Source organism: Takifugu rubripes, chromosome 13 (genome assembly GCF_901000725.2).
Source record: "Takifugu rubripes chromosome 13, fTakRub1.2, whole genome shotgun sequence".
Taxonomy (NCBI): Eukaryota; Metazoa; Chordata; class Actinopteri; order Tetraodontiformes; family Tetraodontidae; genus Takifugu; species Takifugu rubripes.
This window is the reverse complement of record NC_042297.1, coordinates 19,709,654-19,730,626: the sequence shown is the minus strand read 5'-3', so window position 1 is coordinate 19,730,626 and position 20,973 is coordinate 19,709,654. Positions and strand designations below refer to the sequence as shown.

The following is a 20,973-nucleotide window of genomic DNA, read 5'->3' as shown; positions in this document are numbered from 1 at the left end:
GATGATAATATATGTTTTTCTGTAAACACTCGGGATTCATTCACATAAGGTTTGCGAGTTAAAACAAGTGCTGGTGTTTAATTTTCCCTGCAGAGGGCAGCAGGTCGCCAGCGGCGACACAGGGGCGGCCGGAAGTGCATTTGTTCTTCACCTCCCAGGCCAGAGGAGGCGCTGGCGCCGCCCTAGCACGTCAACTATACCACAGAAGAAGAGTTCGCGTTTAAACGTTGTTTTGCTTTGCTGGTGTCTGGCAGCCTCACTAGACTTTAACGTTTCTAACGTTCGCTCAACATTAATTAGATGGGTTGTGACGTGGTATTTAGCCGCGCATATGTTCTGAGTGTGTTTGTGCAATGCTAAAAGTCTCTTGAGAGCGTTTCTGGTGCTCAGCTAGCTGTCAGGGATGTCTGTCTCCAGGGAGGGACAGAAGGTCGGGGACCTGAAGAACCTCAGTAAAGAAACGCTGCAAGAAATTCTCCTTCGTCAAGAGAAAATCCTCACCAACCAGTAAGTTTACACTCATCCGGACTATTGCAAACGTTGCACAGGTTGTCATTCTGTGGCAGAATCGCTGTGCAGAGGGTTACATGACTGATCCAAACCTGCAGATACGTTTGATTTAATGAGGCCTTGTCGCCTTAAAATCAGGTATAATTCGACAACCTTTTATAGATTTTAACTAACTGACTACACTGTTTCAAAGACTGTTTAATTCTGCAAGATGATTATACACAAATGAACCAGTCTAATATACCATCTTAAGAAATATTAGCTTCATTCTGCTGTAAAAATGTGTTAATATTTGAGCCACATTGCCGGTTTGTAACTGCTAAACGTTACTAATTGAGGTGTTTTTTTTTGTTTATGTCGGAAGACAATAATCCACCCTTTAAATCGAACAAACCTTGCAGCACAACAAAGTATAAACTTAATTAGCATAGAATTTAGATATCTGAGATCATTTACACACTTGAATTTGGGAATTTGGTTGAGAATATTTATCTTTACAGGCAACGCTCCGGACCATTCAAAGTGACATTTAAAGTGTGTTCAAACGTAGTGGTCATTCCATCCGAAGCGATTATAGTCAATAACACAGGAAGAGCAGACACCAGTTGAATATTGCATTTTTGAACCTGCGTCTCTGTCTTGACAGGCTGTGCTTGTCTGGTTTGTGTTCTTTACAGGAGGATAATGCGAAGTCTTCCCGACAAAGGAAGTAAGATTAGAGAATATGTGGAAAAAGTACGCTTGGCCATTCAACTCTGCGAAGAAGAGGAGAGGCGACAGGCTGCCGCCCGGGCAAAATTATCCCAGCAGCTGCAAGAGCTGCCGTCCGAAGAGTCTGAAAGCATTGAAATGTTGATTGTCTCTGGGTCCTCTGATGGTTCCAAAGATTCTGACCTTGTGAGGTCCCTGGAAATGATGAGCGTGTCTGACAGCGATAATGAATTCAGGTTTGGGTCCAAACCATCATGTAGCAGCGCAGAAGAGGATAATTACTTTACAAAACCACACAAAGAGCAAAAATCTCACAATTTCGCTGTGCTGGAAAAGACGAATCCCAGCACAAAGCAGAAATTCAAACCAAACCAGTGAGTATTTGTTATTGCCTTTTGTTCTATTGACAATATTTAGATAATTCTGTTAATTTATTAAGATTTTTCTCATTAGAGTTGATTCATAATCTTGGGAGTTCTTGAGTTGTACTGATTTGACTGTGTTTCCAGGTTCCTCCAGAGAGAAAACACCCCTGCGAAGGACAAGTACCAAAACCACCCCCCAGCCCACCCTGATCAGGGTGGGGCTCAGTTTCTGTCTTTAAAAGAGTCGGCTGAACTCCTGCAGAACCAATTTAGGAAGAGAAAAGTTAGTGGCACGCACCTCTCCTTTACTGTTCATACTGAAGTAAAAACAATTGCACTTTTTTTCCCAGTTAAGCTCAGTCATAGCCCATTACAATTTTGTTTACATTTTTACGAGGCGCCGTTAGAATTTTGCTTTTTCAAATTCTTGAGAAATTAGTCTGCTTGGGTTTTTGCTCCATAGTTTAGGAATAGTGAATAGTTTATAGATATTCAGCATTTAATCATTCAAGCACAGCTCATATTGCAATAGTTGAAGAGTAGCTTTAGTTCTGACCAGCTTAAATAAAATGTGACACAAAGCCAAACCATTCAAATAACGTTTCAGTAATTTATGACCTTTTTGTCATTTAATGTGGAATCAAAGGATGGGAAATCCACGTGATTCCCGTCGCCTCTAGGGGGCAGCATCGCGCCATCGTGTCACCATGCGCACAAACAAGCGACTCAGGAGCCAAACTGACAGATGACTATTAAACTCTTTACCCCTGTTCGATGAGACTTCACCAATACAGATGTGCTCTTCAGGTATAATAATGCTGTCTGTTTTCCAGGCTCTTCACATCAATATTTTTTTCTCCCTGGTGTTTTAATTTCAGGAGTTAGAAGCCAGAGTGGCAGCAAATATACTGTCTGAGGGAAGGAAGGTCCTTATGGAGGACTACAATCCCGATGAAAGCGCCGTGACTTCCTACAGAGAGGCTGATGCCAAGGAAGACCAGCACTCCTCTGACGAAGACGTGGACAACGATAACAACTGATCCTGGAAGTGCCAGAGCTGGGAAAGCCGGTTTGACCTTGGCCTTAAAGAAAACAGACTTTGGACCTTGTAAACACGATCCATCAAACACAATTTTCAGTTCAAGGACAAGAGATGGTGAGGGAGGAAAAAGGGGGCTGAAGTGCTCTGGGGAGAAGAAGCTGGTATGTAGGACGAAGCTGAAGAATCTGAATGACAGGTTAACAAAACCAGCTCTTTTATTTTCATGGACTCCGTGATGAGAACGGCTGCTTTTATATAAAAGTATTTAATGGTAAATAATAAGTGGAATGTGGAAAATGTTTTTGTCTTGAAACAAATTTTAAATATATATTTCTCTCAGCAAAACCGCTGTTTTTGGCACAGGAAATGAAACAAATAAATTATTTTTCCATCATCTCTCAGGTTTTATGATCATTTAATGTCATTAAACAGCTGGGCACAAGTTTTATTAATATGGAAGAGAAGTATCTCCAAATTCTCTGCCAATAATTCAAACCTCATGTTGTGTGACGGTGACAGAGTTGTGCGACTAAATGCTTCAGTGTTTGTGGCGGCGCTGTAGAGGAAACCATCCAAGGAAACCAGAGTATTATTGATGGCAGCGACAGACAAGCGCTCAGAATCGTGCGTGTTGTCGAGTCTTCGCTGTCGGATTAATCGGCCTCTACGAGGTTCTGCTTCCTGGTGATTAAATCTCTCAGTGACCGAGCAGCTTCCACAGGATGACGCCGGTTCCACAGAGCAGCAAAGCTGCGTCCAGCTGCAGGCACCGAGCCCCCCCCCACCCCCCACCCCCCTTTTCCACAGCCCTGTGAGATCTTATCAAGCCGGAATCTGGGAGACACTTGATAAGATTGATGCAGGGTTAGTGAAATATTGAAGCTTGATGGCTCAGACATCTGGAGCGCATTTGGACCGTGTTGTTGCTGGGGAACCGCAGGCGATGACGGGACGACAACAGGCCCACGCTGCATGGCCAATACCATTTTTCATCCCTGCTAATTCCGTGCCAGCCTTATTCATATTTCCAAACCGCCACTCCAATCATCTGTCCCCCTGACTTTTGTCTGGAACGTTGGGACTTAATTTTAACAGCCTGGTTTGGGGAGTTTAATGAGGAAGAGAAGGCACTTGAGGCACGTTGGAGGGGAAATGAGGGTGGGTTCATGTAGGTCAGAATCTGATGGTAGATGCACCCTGATAACCTTTGGTGATTTCTGTGGAGGCACCGGTGGGGGATTTTTAGTGCTATCTGATTGGTATGTATTGAGACGTTGTATCTGATGGGCTCCAGAGTGGCCCTGTGGTGACGTCCAATAACAAATACGCGAACAACGCCCCACAGAAGAACCTCACTGCACTGGGATTAATCAGCCTACCTCGCTCAGATATTCCCAGACTGTTACCAATTAAGGGGCACATATTTGTTGTAGGTTTTCTCGTCCACCGACGCTGTTGAGGTGGAACCAAGCGCGAACCTGGGAACGTAGAACGCGTAGAAGGTTGTTTGGACTTTATCTCGAACGCGGACTACTTCATCTCGTGTCGATGAAGTAGTCTGCAAGCGATTTGCTCCAAGTCTTGAGTTTGAAAATCACAGGTCTCGTGGGAGGGGGAATAAATTGCTGCTCCGCTTGGGAGGGGAAAACTGGAATGTGATTTCAAAACTGCCTCTTTTAAAAAGCACGCATCTTAGCCCAAATTAGAGACGCAGGACGGCGTCCAGACTGGCATTAAACACAAGTTATCCCCTCAGCAGAGAGGCCGCTAACGTGCGAGGTCGTGATCTTCCAGCCTGTGAAGCTTTCGCCAGGTTTTCTAAACACGCTTGCATGAAGTGATGCAGCGACGCTGCAGATCAAGTTAATCTGCATCAGAATTTGGCCTGTTGATGTTTCTGAGGTGTTACAGGAAGTTTACACCCGACGCCCGACTGTCCAAGCTGCAAAGATCTCACTGCTAATGTAGGAAAATACTCTCTGACTGACGGGTGAATCAATCATGCCTGTGAGGCGGGTGTTAACATGGACCTGAGAAAGATTTATTACATTTTTGACATTCTTATGGGTTTTTTTTAAAAACATCCATCAGAGGCTATCAGTTTATTACACAAGACGGTGGTTGGAGCACATTGCTTCCAGTGATGGAAGATAAATTCTGCACTCATTCAGTCATGAGTTGCAAGCATGCACGTGCTGCTTTAACAGTTTTACACATTGGGAATAGAAAAGGTGAGTTGCCAATAAAACATCCAGAAGTACCTGGAAACATGGCTTTAAAAACGTAATTATTAGTGATTAAAGCCCACCGAAGCATCAGGTTCCATAAAATGCAGATCACCTTGTGTGGCTCAAATGTAACCCGGCTGTAAACGCACCCCGTTCGAATTCCACATCTGGCTAAGCCCAGAAATGTGTACATTAGTGGCTCACATGTGGCTGATCAAACATGTCCAATACTATAAACTGAAGTAGGCATAAGTTCAACAGTTTTCTTTAGTCCTACACTCTCCCTCTGAACCCCGCTGCCAATGACAGCTGTATTCAATGTGTGTATTTACGCACGGATGAGCGAACCTCTGCAGCCCTGCCTTGTTTTACATTCTCCAACGTTGTCTTACATCCCTGCAAAGAAGTCTTTTCATCCCCATCCATCGAGGGGGACTCGGATTCTTCCCAGCAAACGCAGAATTAAGCGCCTTCTCTTTGTTTTATGAAACCATCTGTGCCCCCCCATAGTTCTAATGAAAGTACAGTATGTGACAACACAAGCGTTACCGTGGAACACTATTTACGGTTCAGTAAGCCATAAAAGTGACCACAAATGGAGAGGCCACTGCGTAGCAACAAATGTGTTGAGCTTGTTTAGCCAGTCTTTTGTAATTGAATACATGTTATGATAACGCTGCCGTCGCTACTTAGACCCCGCCGCTAGGGGGCAGTAGTGCATCTTTGTGCCGGACCTCGGCAACGGACAAACGCACGCTATTTTGTTCCACTTCTAAAACCTTCCAACACTGATACGAGACACAGCATTAACACTTTACACGTATATGCTTTGATGGTTTTGTTACCATGGCAACAGAAAGATGGTTTGGGAGATTTGACTGGAGTCACCATCTCTCAGGGAACTTTGAAAAGGTCAACGCCAGGGTCAGATTTTCCTGGAACGAATGCGCTAAAAGAACCGCTTCAGATTCCAGGCTGCGTGTTTCAAAGGTGGGGTGCATGTCCCAGGTGATGTGACAGCCCTGAGATCAGACCAGCATCTCTACGACTGGGCTCAAAAGAACTCCCCCATCTCTGCCTGGAGGGCTTTGCATAACAATTCTGAGGCACCAGTGAGAAAAGGCGGAGAAAAGGACGGAGGGAGGGAGGCAGAGGGGTAAAATGGGTTGAGGCCCGTGATGTACGGCGCGGGCCAAGAAGCTGCCAGCATCCCAGTCGGTCCATGTATGGCCTGGCACGGCATTAAGGAGAGTGTTTTGGGGCCTGTCAAAAGCTCATCACAGCGAGGAAGCCGTCTCTGTAGGGATGCTGCAGGGGTGCCAGGGCCCTGTGGGGGGAGAAACCAGAGACCCTGCCTGGCAGCCCGGTCATAATGAGCAAGAAAATACGCTTGTATTCCCATTAACGTTCCAACAACAATCAACTTTTGTCCCACTAATTTTAATCCCTCAGCAACTCTATAGGATTTGTCGTTGTCGCCGTTTATAGTTTCATCTTGTGTTTTGAGCAAAGTCGGATTGTTAGACAGATGCTCTTATATCCTTGATGACAATCATCAAAAGAAAGAGTAAATATAGATCATTCTGAGTTGTTTTAAAAAAAAATATTCTCTCCTGTGCGTTAACAGATGGTTTAATTCCTCAACACCCCCATAAAGAAACCACCACCGCACTTCCTTTAAATTAATCAAACAGCTCTAAACTAAACCCACCCCGTTGGTGCCTTTTTGTGCTACAGGTGTGAAGTGTGGAGTTAAATGTGTCTCGGTGCAGCGTGGCTCTCTGGATCACTCCCGTCTGTAAAATCCTCTCCATAAACTCACAGTTTGGCCTCAGGTCTCATGTCTGACAACAACCATGAAGATTAAAAAAAACCCCAAAAAAAACCCCAACTCCCATCCAACAATTATGGGGCCTCTGTGTGGAGTAGTTTGCTGGTTTATATGCTGTAATGTTGTGACTGTTCCAAACTCTGGGACCAGGTGGTTTTCATTGCAGAGAGCAGCGCGTCGGAGAGCCGACGTGCAGCACCTCACTGTTCCTGCAGGACGCTCCGGTGGAGGACTGGGGGGAAGAGGGTATTTGGTTCATCCACTCGTTCGGTAATGTGGTGTTTTCCTCCGTGTTGTTTGAAAGTGCAGCGTGTAAACAGCAATAATACGAGATTTTTCTCTCTTAAACTCCTAAAAGTGAATCGCTCGGGGAGCAGTGGCGCCCTCTGTCGGTAGATGGGTGTTCTCTGCTGCAACACATGCAAAAGCACTGATTTTTATGAAGATTTACTGAGACTATTTGGTTTGGCTTATTATCACTAGGATTAAAAGTATGTATATATATAACATTGACAGATGCATATTTGATCATTGTCTCAAACCTAATTTTGTTGTCAAAAGACAAAACGCTAATCCATGACAGTTAAATGCAAAACCAGGAAGTCTAAAAGTTTTAACTGGGCAAGAAATTTCAGATCAGGTTAAAATGATTCTCAGCTGCTGTCTGGAATATCTATAATATCCATCAGGAGGTTCATTAACGTTGGAGGACCGTTTCATCCTGCAGTGGATCAGCTCAATTCACACAAGCTGTTTATCTTCGGTAGCTCCTGCTCCCCTGTCAACGCATGACATCATTTCACAAAGACGTCCTGTCACACGCTGGCTTGTTTACAGGCTGCAGATCTTCCCGCTTGACTTGTGTTTACATCCTGGTCTTGGCCTCTGCAGGTGCTGCAGGTTTAATAAAAAGCAGAGTCACAGAGTCGTCTGTGTTGCTTCAGTCACTCAGAATGAACACACACACACACACACACACACACACACACACTCTTTTTGTTTAACATTTGCTAATGCTTGATGAAAACACAATCTGGGTTGAGTGATATTAAAGCATCTGGAACTTGTTTATCGGTTTATTTTAATCACCAGAGACGAGCCGCCATCTTTACAAACATTAACCCCATTTTAATCTTCGTTCCCCTCACTCTCAATTCAGGAAGGTGACATTCTTCAGAATCTTCTGCTCGGATGCTTCAGGTTCTCTGTGGCTGTGGATGCACGTGCACGCACGCACGCACGCACGCACACACTGGGAACAGCAGACATGCAGCAAGTGTAACAGGACCATGTCCAGGGCTTCAAAGTTCCATTTCCCATTTGGATTTCAGCACCAGCGAGTCACGCTGGACCCGATCGTGTCCTGGAAGTCATTAATCCAAACTGCAGCTTTGAATTTCACCACCTGTGAAAGCCGCAAAGCTCAACCCGAATCACTCACACACACGCAGAAACACACACACTATTACCGCAACTAGTAATATCTCATGACTAAACATTGTTTCATCTGTTTAAAACACCCAGAGCGACGTCGTTGACTCCATTAAAGCAACAAATGTAATGAAATGATGGTGCAGATGATAAACTGAACCTGAACGCTGCCCTCAGCTAACAGCTCCAGCGCCATGACAACCAGCCGCTGGTCGTCAGTATTGGTGGAGCTTCACGACAGGAGAAGCTTTATTCTACACAGCGAAACATCTTCCGCAGCCACGTCCTGTCTGCTCGTGTATGAATGAAAAATGGAACCTTGACGTTCATCCCCTCTGATCCCAGCTGGTGTCCAGTTTCCCTTCGGCCTTGCTGGAGCGGTGCTCATCACTGCTCAACAGCCACATAATCCCTCATCCAGGGTTTGGACTGGAGGTGCAAGGTAATCATACACACCAGTGTGCCGCCCGAGTGGGCTGGAACCAAACACCCACTTTACGTCAACCTTGCATGTCAACAGCGGTTGGTACGTGCACGGCGCGGCTCTGGGCCCGAGCGGTCGGACGCCCAGCGGCCCGATCTGCACCGCCTCACTCCGCTGGCATTCACCTACAGTCCGACAGCTCCAACAAATTCCATTTCTTCTCCGCTTTGATGTCAGGGAGGTTTTGAGAGAAACCACTCTTCCACTCTCGCAGATTGGGGGTGATTTTGCTTTCACCGAGCTCTTTCGTGTGATCAAACTCAATTCCTTGTTCTGACATTTAATAAAGAGCATGTAGGATTACAGCCCGAGTTACACGCTGCGGCGCAGCCCTTATTGCTAACATATGGGGATTATTCCTCAATTAGTTAGTTACAAATATTTTTAATAAGATTTGACTTGCCAAGCACAGTTGTGCTGATTAACATTAATGGTGGCTGGATTCCATTTCGCTGCTGCAGTGCCAGGTCCCCACTATTGTGTGTGCTGGCTCACTGGCACCGTTTACTGGGGCACCTAAATGGACCAGAGCCATCATTAATGTTATTAGTTACACCTGACAAGCAGATTGTCTGCTGTGAGAAAGATCTATATTAGTGGCTGTGAACATTTCCGGCTCTAACTGCGAGAGCCCCCTTGTGTCAGGTGGGGTTGACGTCATCAGGAAGCTTCCCTGAAGTCGACTCCCACGTGGTCAATTTATTTTCCCTGAAACGTCGTTGCATCATTGCTTGAGAAACAGATCCTGGTAACGGAGACTATCGGGGATGGTCGCAGAAATGCGAAGGTGATGCTGATGAAACCAAAATAAAATCATCCAACTCAGCAGTTCCACGGTGGAGCGTGTTTCATTTTGTTGTTTTTGCTTTTCCAGCCAGCAACTTTAGTGTTTTTGTTCACTCTCACTCTTCCCGACCTGGTTCGGATCCAGACAGTCAACTGGTTTTCATTAAAGAAGCACTTCGATGGATTCTGCTCTATTTTCCCTGCAACAAACAGCCGCGATGCATCGCTGAGAGGGAGTGACAATAAAGCAACATTCATGCCTTCTCTGTTTAAATTTGGCCCCGTTCATCGACACCATTGAACTCAGCGGATGAACAAATACCCCTATAATTCTCCAGACTTTCATGTGGGGCTGTGTGCCATCGATTGTGTTCATAGCCTTTTAAAATGGCGGTTGCCAGTCCTTGGTGCGCCACTTTTGGCCACCTAGCATTAAATGCTATTTGCGTGTGCTCACTGAAGTTGCCCCCTAAAGCCTCCCGACGACTCTAACTTGCATGTTTCCCCGGTGTGAGCGCAGAGAACCGGGCAGTACTTTTATGTCTGCGCTGCAATTTGGGTGTAATAATAAAATGATATTCCAGCATTTCAAATGGAGCTAAAATACCAACCGCTGTTTTATTATTCCTTTTTTCTGTGCGATGGGGCATCTTTCCAGGTTAAAAAAAACAAAAAAACCTTATGGATAAATCCAAACACTTTAATGAGGACAAATGCTGTGATGGGAACTGTAAACGTTGAGTTAGACTGTCGGCACGGACCTCCATTACTTCATTTAGTGAGAGAGAAACTTTCCACTGGAGCTCCGACGTGAGCCGGACAGTCAGCCTGCAAATGGCTCCGTCCGCCGCTCTTATCTGCTCGCTCTCTAATACAGCGTGACATAAATCACAGGAGCGGGCTGTTATCCATCAGCTCGAAGTACCGCTAATACAGCACACACTCACTGGGGACACTGGATACATCTATTTAAGAACCTGGGCATGTTTATCTGGGTAATTTGATGGTTGTTTCACGTCCCTCTGCTGGCACATGCATCAAACAGAAACACCAAAAAGAGACGAGGGAACGTTAGCGCTCACACTCACTTGTGGCTAACATCATCCAATATGCCGGTTGAATCTTTCAGCGGCGTCTTTGTTTTGCTTATTTGAAACAAAAGATGAACAAACAGGCTAATGGAGCTTCCTGGCCACTAAGTTACGCCGCACACACGACCAGGACGGCTGCTTGTGTTGTGTACGCCGCGTCCATCAGCAGACGGGCTCTTTTCTGAACTCACCTCCGTTCCCATCATCGGTAATGGCTCCCCTCGCCGCTGCTCTCCGCCCGGCGATGACACTGTCATATTTTGAAACATCTCTCTCACGGTTGGCACCGCCGCTGCGCCTCTCTGTTCCCCCTTTGTTGGAGACCACACAGAGGGATGACATGTCGGAGGCACATCCAGGCTGGGTGGCCCGGCTGCAGGAGAGACGTGGGTGACAGGATCAGCCTTCAACAGACTATGGCAGTAATGCGTGGAGACAGTGTAAAGCCACTCTTTTGGGGACCTGTAGAAAGAGCAGCACTGGCAATTCTGAAGAAATGCACAAAAAAAAGAGGAAAGTTCTTTGAGAGCCTTGTTTTATCTGCAGCCTCATGCAGTATAGATTCCCATGCACAGCTAATGCCTTTATGCATCCCAGGGAAAAGAAGAGCAACTTTGGGCTATCTAACTCCCAGTTCCCACCACTTTAGCAAAAAATCCTTCAGTGATTTGAGCTTTATTTTAAAAACAGTCGCATCTGATGAAGATCCAGATGAAATTCTAAAACAGGAGAGGGCTTCCAGCCCGCCACTCACAGCCTCTTTGCATACCTGTAGCGCTCAAATCTACTAAATCCATATTTAAAGCAGGTCTTGGGTCACAATTCTTTGAAGTGAAGGAGCCCCGAGAGGAGCTGGAGCTGAGGTGTTTCCAAACAAGTGACAGAAAGGCAGAAAACAGGAGAAGATCACCTTCTTCCTGATAATCACCTTGTAGCATTTAGCACATACTTATCAACACAAATGGCCTCTGTGTGTGTCCCTGTGTGTGTGTGTGTGTGTGTGTGAGAGAGAGAGAGAGAGAGAGAGAGAGAGAGAGATGCTGGACTTTGTCAGGGTTGAGTTGCGGTAGAAAAAATAGATCAGAAGTGTCATCAGGAACAGGCCCCTGGATCCCCACGTCTGCATTCTTGTGCCGCATGAAGAATGGTGCAACTGACGATTGTTTATTTTCTTTCTCTATCTTGTCTTGGCAACCTCATTAAAAAATGAGAATGTGCAGTTGCGCATCTGGCCAGTTCTCGCTACGTTCTCTCCGGTCTTGGGAAACAGGGAGCTCTCTGTGGGATCTGTCAGCCATTGAAAAAAGCAAAGCGTCTCTTAAGAATCTCCAAATATTAAGCCGACCACCTGATCTCTCAGAAACGTTCAGGGGTTCACAAACTCACAGACTTACCAACAGCTTTGTCATTTCAGCCAAATTGAGAGAGAAGCCCGAACGTTTAAAATAATCCTCGCTGCCTATGACAGATGAAAGTTTGTGAGCTTTTGTATGTCAAAGTGGAATAAAGAGCGTTAAGTTGGTCTATAGGAGGGGAGGAGAAATAAAGAAACATTCAAGCAAATCTGCTGTCAACTGGACAGATAAAAACACAATCAGCTGTGTGTCTGTGAGTGTGAGTGTGTGTGTGTGTGTGCTTTGGGCACCAGTAGGTGGTCAGGTGGTTCTCTGTGCTCCCAAGCGTCTCACCACCCCGCTAAGCGCCCCGATGCCATTGTTCGCTGCAGAAGCTGCATGACTGATGCAACAAAAGAGGAGACATTGATCTTCAGAGACAAGCTTTGCTCCCAGCACACTGTGCTGTGCTCAGCGAAATGAAGAGATCCTTTCCAGAGAGCTGCAGCTAAAGCGCTGCCTTCAAAAAAAGAAGACCTAGTAGGACTTAATCCACGGCTCCGGGAGGTGGGAAAATGTGTCGAAGGTGGGGGGGTGGGTATTAAAAGACTTTTAAGCTTTTGCAGATTCAATTTTGAGGAACAGATTTTCGGTTTGGTTGCGATATTTGACCTGATGTGACAGGAATGTTTTCCCGCCCTGACAGGTGTGCCATTCCTAAATGGACCCCTGAGCTCGGCGCTTCAGCTCACTTATCACAGCTTCATTTAAGCACGGCAATAAAACAATCCAGCTGCGTAAACATGTTACAGAATGTGTGAAATCTAAAACAGAGAGCATCTTTAATGCTCCCCGGATGACTCTGTCGGCCCCAGCGGCCAATAAATCATTTTCCCTCCGCGATTTAAAGATTTAAGAGGTCAGTATTTGTCACATTTGGGGCACCACGCTGGGCCGAGGTGTCGCTTTCTTAAGTGTCTATTACTGCGAGAGCTCGCTGTCCCAAATGGCGGAGAGGGAGGCCCCATTTGGGAAGGCTGGATGCAGCCGTGACGGCATGAATCCGCTCTGAAGGACTGGCCTTTTACACCTGTGCGTCACACGGGGGAGCTTCAGCTGTGAGTGGGGGCGGCGGCCATCTGTGCGCTCTTGTGGTAGCTCCAAGGATAGTCAGGGAAGCATCCCATGTGAAATCTGCCTCCGAAGCGTTCCAAATCCTCCAAACTGACATAAACGTGCTTTACAACTCCTGAATCACACATGCCGTGACTCACGGCCGAAGCAGCGCTCGTGAGGCTTTATGTAACGGCGGATCTACGGCGAGTCTTGCGTGCCAGGCGTCGACTCTGGCGATGAGGTCACGCAGACGTGTAGCTTGATTCTGAGAGGGTGGAGCTGATTGAGCGGCTCGGCGTTGAAAGACATAATTGCTCGGTAAACGTGCGTCTCTCAGGGGTGGGCGGCCTGCCTCCCACAGGATGTCTGGGCAGCGTCGCCTCCCACCTGAGCCACGGCGGCTTCCCTCGCCAAACCTTCACCTGCCGACGCAAGGGGGCGGCACACGTGGAGCCGAAGGAGGCGTTTTGCAGCGATGCTGCAGCTTCCGGTCAATCCCGGCCACCAGCAGGACGCCGGGGGCTTAATTATCGCTTTAATATCAGAGAAAGACCCCAAAAAAATATTTCTGTTTAACAACAATGACACCAGAACAGTTTCAGGTCTCCATCTGTTTGCAATCCCAGTGTAATGCTATCATCACCTGTTTCCATGGTCCCGCTCACATCTGGCTTACATTAAAACACACACACACACACACACACACACACACACACACACACACACACACACACACGCACAAGGTGCATTTTTCCTCCTTTTTTGTGTGCATTTTACTTTACTTTATGCATTTGAGAGCTACAACTGCCCGACTGAACGCCGTGTTTTCAGATGGCGGTCTGCAGATCCCTTTGGGTTTCAGAACCAGACTCCGGACATGTTAAACACAGGGGTTTAAATACTCTGTAGGCTTTATTGCAATGTAAAACATATTTACAACGATAACAAAGTGGCTCGGTTCTTAAAAAGGCGAAGGAGCAGCGCAGCGTTCCCTTCGTAACTTTTTAACTACAGATGCACATACATTATATATAAATGAAGTCTGTAGGAAATGTGTTTCCCTGCCTCTGTCTGGAATCTGTGTGTCCATTTTTTTTCTCTCCTATGGACACCAGCTGTGCAGCTGGTGCTAGCTGGAAACTGTGCTTAGCCTGCAGTCGTGAGGGAGTTTTAACACAATTCTCCCCTGTGCGTGAAGGAAGCGGTAATGTCATGCAATCGGGGCTATGTTATCGCCCTATGAGTGCTGGAGAGTGATGTCAGAGGAAAAAGGAAACTAGCTAACTCCCAAACCAAAAGAGCAAAGGTTAGAGGCAGGCTGGCAGAGACCCAGACTGGCTTAATGACCTTTCCTTATTTTTTTTTCTTCCCTCGCTCTTTCCTTAAAAGCATTTTTGCTTCCTTCAAATGGCTGACACGGACGGGACGCTGCTTCCTTTGGCATATCTGCTGATGAGCTGTGAGCAATCCTAATGGAGCAATAGTTGTCATTCTGTGGTTAAAGATTAGAGCTTTTTAAAAAATGGATCATCCCCGGAGACGGCTCGGAAATGATGAAATGCGCTATTGTAAATGGTGGAACTGAAAGAAATGGATGGACAAACTAATTTACTCAATACATTAACAGCTTTTCCTCATTTGTAATGAAAATTCTAAATCACCTCATCTGTTATGTGAATGGTGGCTCCTTCTCATCCACTGGATATTTAAACAGACTCTTTCTTGTGGGAGGAGTCAAACCCTGAAGAAATCAGTTAGAATCTCGGCGTTGCGCGTCACATCGTAGCTAGAATGTTAATTTTTTAATAGTTTGCGTGTCCATGACACTAACAGACGCTCTTCCGGCCATCTCATCACTCCCACTTGTCTTATCTCCCAAATCCTTTGCTGCTGCAAGTTCTGTCCATCGCATATTTAAATATGAAGTAATCGTTTTTGTGATTCCTAATGTGTGAGTGTGCAGGAAGGGAATGATTTCCAGACTGCAGCAACTGTCCAATCTTCCAGAACTCCAGTTTCACTCCCTAAAGTTTTCTCCGACCCCGCTGACCCCTGGCGAATTCTCCAGCAGCGTGCTAAAAATACCATTTATTCAGATTATACATTTAAAATGAAAGGAACACGTCTGAAAACGCAGTGTTCTACACGTCTACATGCCTTCGTGAGTGTTGTTGCCAGCATGTTTACTGGGAAAATCCGATATGACGTGGAACGACAGGAAGCTTCCAACAGAGGGATTCTGGCTGTAAATGTTTGGTTCTTGCGGTGCTGCGGGAAGATTATACAACAGCATAATATAGACATGTTATTACCTGAGCCTTGTCCTGTAAAAATGTCTGGATGTCGTGCGAAGATTAAGGATGGGAGTGTAGGAGGGAGTTTGGACTTTCATCTTTTAAACACATCCTGCAGGCAGGTCCCTGCTGTAGTTATGGTCTCGGTTCTTCTGTCTCTGTCCAGGGAGCTCACACACAAAAATCGCCCTGTCCCTTCCTGCCCACATTCATTCTGGCGCAGCAGTCAGGGGGCTTCTTGTGTCTTTCTCCTTTGGAATGAAAGACACAAAGTTGCTATTACCCCAGAATCAGCATGTGAATGATCGAAAAAGTGGCCTAAAGTGTCAAGGTTGTTGTTTTTTTGAGCCATATCATACAGATTATGAAGATCTCTGTTCTCCTCTCATTCCCTTGGTCGTTTTGACAAGAATTAAAAATAATTTCATGCTCGGAACATGGGATCAGGGAGTTCTACAGGAACTTCAGGACTCTTGACTGCATCGTGTGGTCCAGAATCATCGCTGATGTTCTCCAGCCACGGGGATCCTTGTTGGACTGACTCGTGATGGTCCTGCCTCTTCTGTATTCACAGCAGGCTCAGGATCAGAGTTGCCTGGGATGCTAACTAGTTGTCTTTGTCCTCTGTCTCGGGTATCGCGCTCGAGGGTCGAACCCTCCAGGGCTCGTGAAGATCTGAGTTGTCGTGACAGAAGCCTCTCCCATTTCTTTTGTCAAAATAACTATAAACACTGGGTTATTTGCTGCTATAGGAGCACATGGGAAGCACATGGCACGTCAATAAGATGGCGGCTTTCATCATTTTCACCTCTGCTCGGAACCAGAGATCCAAACTGCCAGACAGGCCTTTGAAAGGATCTAGTGAATGGACCCTCCCCAAATCTGCTTTATTCATATCAACATGTACACGAGCACATCTGGAAGATACTGAAAGTATTACTTTGAACAATGAACACAATGGTTTGTTGCGCGTTTGGACTTCTTTCTGTGCAAACACAATCACTGCCAGCCTTCACGGGCCCGTTTCATCCTCCGGGCTCTCAACACTCGGATCAGCACCGTAATATGGTCGCCAGCGCTGTTTTGATGGGGAAATCTGGAAAAATTAAAAAAAAGTATAAATCTATGCCTCCCTCCTGTAACCCTAAATTGTAATTACATAGATTAAGTGTGTGTGTGTGTGTGTGTGTGTGTGTGTGTGTGTGTGTGTGTGTGTGTGTGTGTGTGTGTGTGTGTGAGAAAGGGAAAGAGAGAGAATGTAGCTTACATCACGTCCATATGTCCAGCTTTGACTCATATGTGGGCACATGGACGGATGGAAAGTATTTCAACATTATGATATTTATGAGCACTTCTCTGACATCACTGTGGCCTATTTTAGCTCTTCGTGATCAAGCTCACACCCTGAGCTTTTATAAATAGTTCCTGGTATTCCTGGTTCCTGGTAAAGTATTTGAGGCCATACTGCAGAAATTCCAATTAATAGATTAGCTAAACTTCCAGTCACAGCCTACACACGTATCCACACCTCCCTGTTGAGGACTAAGGTCATCTGGGAGTCTGACTCCAGCTTGGACATGTCAGGCACAGGTTTCATGACCTCCAAAGTCACAATGTCACCATCTCATTTAGTGTCAGTCATGTAGAAACGAGCGCTTTCATTAGACTCGGGATGAATTTGGCACACTGTGGAGAACCAATGGATCATCCCAGTCGCTCTGTTCCCGCGGATCCCAACAGCCGAACCTCGGAAACCGCGCTACAACATTGAACCTGCGGGGATATTGAGCCGGGGAGAGTTTAGCATGCGAATGGCTCTCATAGATCACCTTTCTAAGCATAGGCTAATGGCAGGTGAACGAGACTTACCAAGCTGCGTAAGTGCTCCTGGCAATAAATACACAGTTGGGGTCATTTGTATTAGAATCCGAGTGTTGATGGATATGATTACCACTTAACCTTGGAGCAATTCCAAGGCACAATCTCAATCATTCAATACATTATCCGTCCCATTACGACTTGACCAGTCTTTATGGATATCACGTCTTAATGCAGAAAAATGTTTTATGTGTTAAATTTAACTAGAGGTGTTGGTGACCTATTCATCTTATGTTTGAGCGTACAACAAGACACCACTAACCTTTTATTTTCCAATAGGATGTTACTGTAATGTTAATATTTATGACTTCGCTGCATTCAAGTATAACGCACAGAGCCACAGGCAGTGAGTTTGTGGGTATAATCTTTCTACATTCAAACTAAAACAGGTCCTTGATTCTTTTCATGTGCTTCTAGCTGATGCCTGCTCTCCATTTCTCATCCAGCACTTGACCTTGACCCTGTCTACAACAATTGTATATGAAGGATTTCATTCCTAAACCCTGTGAGCATTTCAGAAAACAGAAAATCTTTGGTGTCCCACATGATCCCACATGAGCAGTTTAGGGTGAACATCTGAGGCTGGATGTTACTCTAATAGCTGGTCAAAATTCACTTATGGCAGCCTGTGTTCTTTTTGCTTACATTACTCACTCTCATCTGGCAAACGTTGAGTTATTGGTCACTTTGGCCACCCCTCCCCTCCCCTCCCCTCCCCGGCTGCAGGAGGTTTATTCCCATGTGACCCTGGTGCAGATTCTAGGCTTTTCATTCTTTGCAAAATGCACTTGAGTTACTTTCAGCTGCTTTTTCCTCATGTCGCACGTCTGCAACCAGGCGAGAAATCAACCTTCAGTGAGCCAGGGAAGGGTGCTTTCACACCTCCAGACCTTAGTCCATTTAAAAAGAACCCCAGTTCCTTTTCCTGCACCCCCTGGTGTGGTTCGTTTCAACCGGCGTGAACGCATCCATCACACATGGGTGCGTACCAAAACACTCGGACCAGAAAAAGTTGGCCAGAAACATCTGGTGCAGTCGCCTCCGTCAGAACAACAGCGCCAAATGCCAAGAAACGCTTCGTTTTTCAGACCGAAATGTAAAAACGAGCAATATGGAATCGCCAGGAAGACCTGCAGAGTTTTATGTGGTAGGCAAATTGTGCATCAGTGTTTGGCTTTTTTTGGCTAACACAGAAAAGCAAAACCTGAATTCTGGTTCTCCTCATCAAACCTCCGTTCACCTGCAGACAGCCACGTCCTCCATTGTTCAAACACGCTGGACAAACTGGATCTGAGATCACGACACACCAGGGGACAGTTAAGAAATCGCCAAATCCATTAATATTCACCCTCTGGGAATCATGAATGTCGGAGCTGAATTTCTTACCAAGTTTGTAGATGTAAAAATATTGAACGTGTAAGAATCCTGTCTGTGCTTCATCCTCTGGGGACCACGAACGCCTCGTCTCAACCCATGATAGAACCATCATGTGAAGGTTCTATTGCGTCTTACAGAATATGATTTATGCAGAACGCACCGCCGGACAAGATATTCAGAGATCAGATTTCCACCTAGTAGAATAAAAAAAATAAGGAACAGGAAATGAAAAGTGCTGCTGGAGAAGGGATCGTATTTAAGGTGAGATGATTTACTGCCGTGTTTTGTGCCTTGCCATTTCTAGCATAAAATAGAGCCCTAAATCACTGACTGGTGAAGAAGGACAACACCATCCTGCACATATTTTGATTTTACTCATTTCTCTTAGTTTAAACCTGAAGGAGGTCCCAGCATCTCGGTGTGGAGGAGTCAGAGCTCGCGCCACACTTACACAACAATGGAATGAGAAGCACTTACACAGAAAGTTGCCCAATGTCTCCAGAACAAGGAACCAGGCCTTTCCTGAAACACACCCCCACCCACACACGTGCGCACACAATCCGTAGTCATAGTTTACCTGTAAAGCGTCTTTAAATGTCTCGAAAAAGTCTTGGCGAGACAAATGAGGAGGTCCAGGCAAGGCCCAGCAGATCATTCTCAGTCAACATGCAAGAAAAACAAAACAGATGCAACGAACAGCGCTGTTATCTTGCCGGAATATTAACTAAAGCTATAAACACAGCTTGTGAAGGGCCCATCTGGACAAAGGGTGAATGTCCCTGTCCGTGTGTGGTCTGTTTCCAGGCCCGTGTCCTTAACAGCAGGGTTATGCTGGAAAAGATGTCTCATTAAGAGCTGTGGACCCAAACAGAACATTTTTACAGGATATTCCAGTGATTTCAAATCATCTGGCGTCTTTTTAAATCCCACTGAAGATAAACGCGTGAGATGTTAGTTTTTTACATCCGCGCTGTCCATATTAAGTCATTTTGATACAGCTGTGCTGAGGCAGGAGACCCAGCTCTCTCATTTAACACTTTTTGAGAGGACATATGTGGGTTTTGGGCTGCACTTTGAACCCTTGAGTGCGTGTCTGTGGTGTGACACCCTGTTGTGTTAACAGGGTGTTGCAATAAGGACGCTTTATCATCTTCTCTCAGGAGATGCTGCAGGATCCAAGTGGGACAAGAACTGTGGGAAAGACGAGAGCCGTCTCATTTATTCATATTACAGCAGCCTGACTCTGGACCTTTAGGTTCAGCCCCTCTCTCTGACTTACATTGTAAATAGGCAGAAATATATGTAGCAAGCTGATGTTGGACTCTTCCTGCTTCATATGCGGAGGGAAATCAGTCATTTATCTTGAAAAGCTTATTTTGTCTCTATCAGCAGCTTGATTCCTGTTTACATTTTTCACACTCTAAAATCATCATGTTCCCCCTTTGACAACGTAAACTGCCTTTTATCTCGAGAGAGTCTTATACTCGGAGTAGACAAAACACATCTGTAAATAATAAAAGCAACGATGACTGAACGTTTCAAGGTGCTTTCACATCTTTCAGATATTTCAGAGCATTACGGAGTATTAGCGAGACAAATACTCTCTAGTGTATTTGTTAATTTATTGCTCGTGTTGCCTTTTCCGCTCACTCTATTATCTCCCTCTTTAATGTTTTATTGAGCGAGCCGTTGAGGTAGTAACGCAGTAACGAGGACAGCGTTCTCTGGGAGAGTCCTGTCGGGGAAGACAGCCCGGTTCTCAGTTGGAACTACATTTTCTAAATTTTAAACCTTATATTTTAGCATCAGTGTTAAAATGTTCTAAGAAGTTCTGACGCTGGAGAGCAACTGCTATTGCCTTTGATGTTAAAAGCTGCACCTGACCTGCTGACCTCTGGCCCCACTGACCTGCCCAGTTTTTGTTCTGTATGTTCAATATAACTGATGTATTTGTATGTGTCTGTTCTTCTCTTCCTGCCCCATCTCCCCCCCCCCCCCCCCCCCTCCGAACATCAGCAGGAGGGTTACCCCCCATACGGGTCTGGTCCTGCTCAGGGTTTCTTCCTGTTAAAGGGGAGTTTTTACCTGCTACTGTTGCTTGTTCGGAGGTCAGGCAGTAAAGACCCCACAGACAATATTCATTGTAACAAACGCTATATAAATAAAGTTGGATTGAATTGATTTGAAGAGTTAATGCATAGATGTTGAGTGAAGTGGAGCCTTTTCTTTGAAATGTTTCAGTAATTTGAACAACAACAGCTGCTTTAAGTGTGTCTGAGCATAATTCATAAATACTTTGGGTCATTTAATTTGAAAACCTACATAGGTTTTGTAAATATACATGTTTATGACTAAATTCCTATTGGATCAATCTATGATTTATTTTATTTTTTTATATTCTAACAGCTTTAGATTTAAAATGGACTTTGTGAGTAAACTGTGGACTCTTTTGATGTATTAAACACTCCAAACCACATTTCTAGTAAAAAAGCTCA

At 45.4% G+C, this 20,973-nt stretch overlaps 1 protein-coding gene and 1 long non-coding RNA gene across 5 annotated transcripts; one reads left to right on the top strand and one right to left on the bottom strand.

The window, feature by feature from the left end:
- The first annotated feature begins 167 nt into the window (after positions 1–167).
- On the top strand, positions 168–3,024 carry polr2m (RNA polymerase II subunit M). Of its 3 annotated transcripts, XR_003890594.1 has the most exons (5): positions 168–507; positions 1,158–1,595; positions 1,731–1,869; positions 2,233–2,393; positions 2,465–2,603. XR_003890594.1 is itself a non-coding variant. In XM_029846648.1 (4 exons), exons 1-4 carry the CDS (start codon positions 404–406, stop codon positions 2,624–2,626), a joined length of 843 nt encoding a protein of 280 aa, XP_029702508.1. In that variant the 5' UTR covers positions 173–403; the 3' UTR covers positions 2,627–3,024. The 3 variants fall into 3 exon arrangements, 2 of the variants coding, with proteins under 2 accessions (XP_029702508.1, XP_011608599.2); XM_029846648.1 differs by lacking the exon at positions 2,233–2,393 and having other exon boundaries at positions 173–507; positions 2,465–3,024; XM_011610297.2 differs by lacking the exon at positions 2,233–2,393 and having other exon boundaries at positions 177–507; positions 1,188–1,595; positions 2,465–3,024.
- Positions 3,025–13,845: 10,821 nt separating this feature from the next.
- LOC115252007 (uncharacterized) lies at positions 13,846–19,189 on the bottom strand. 2 transcript variants are annotated; one of them, XR_003890456.1, is made up of 5 exons: positions 19,056–19,189; positions 18,488–18,672; positions 18,306–18,391; positions 16,164–16,319; positions 13,846–15,474 (listed from the first exon to the last, which is right to left on the bottom strand). It is a non-coding gene; the product is annotated as an uncharacterized lncRNA (long non-coding RNA). The 2 variants fall into 2 exon arrangements; XR_003890455.1 differs by lacking the exon at positions 13,846–15,474 and having other exon boundaries at positions 15,545–16,319.
- Positions 19,190–20,973: the final 1,784 nt, after the last annotated feature.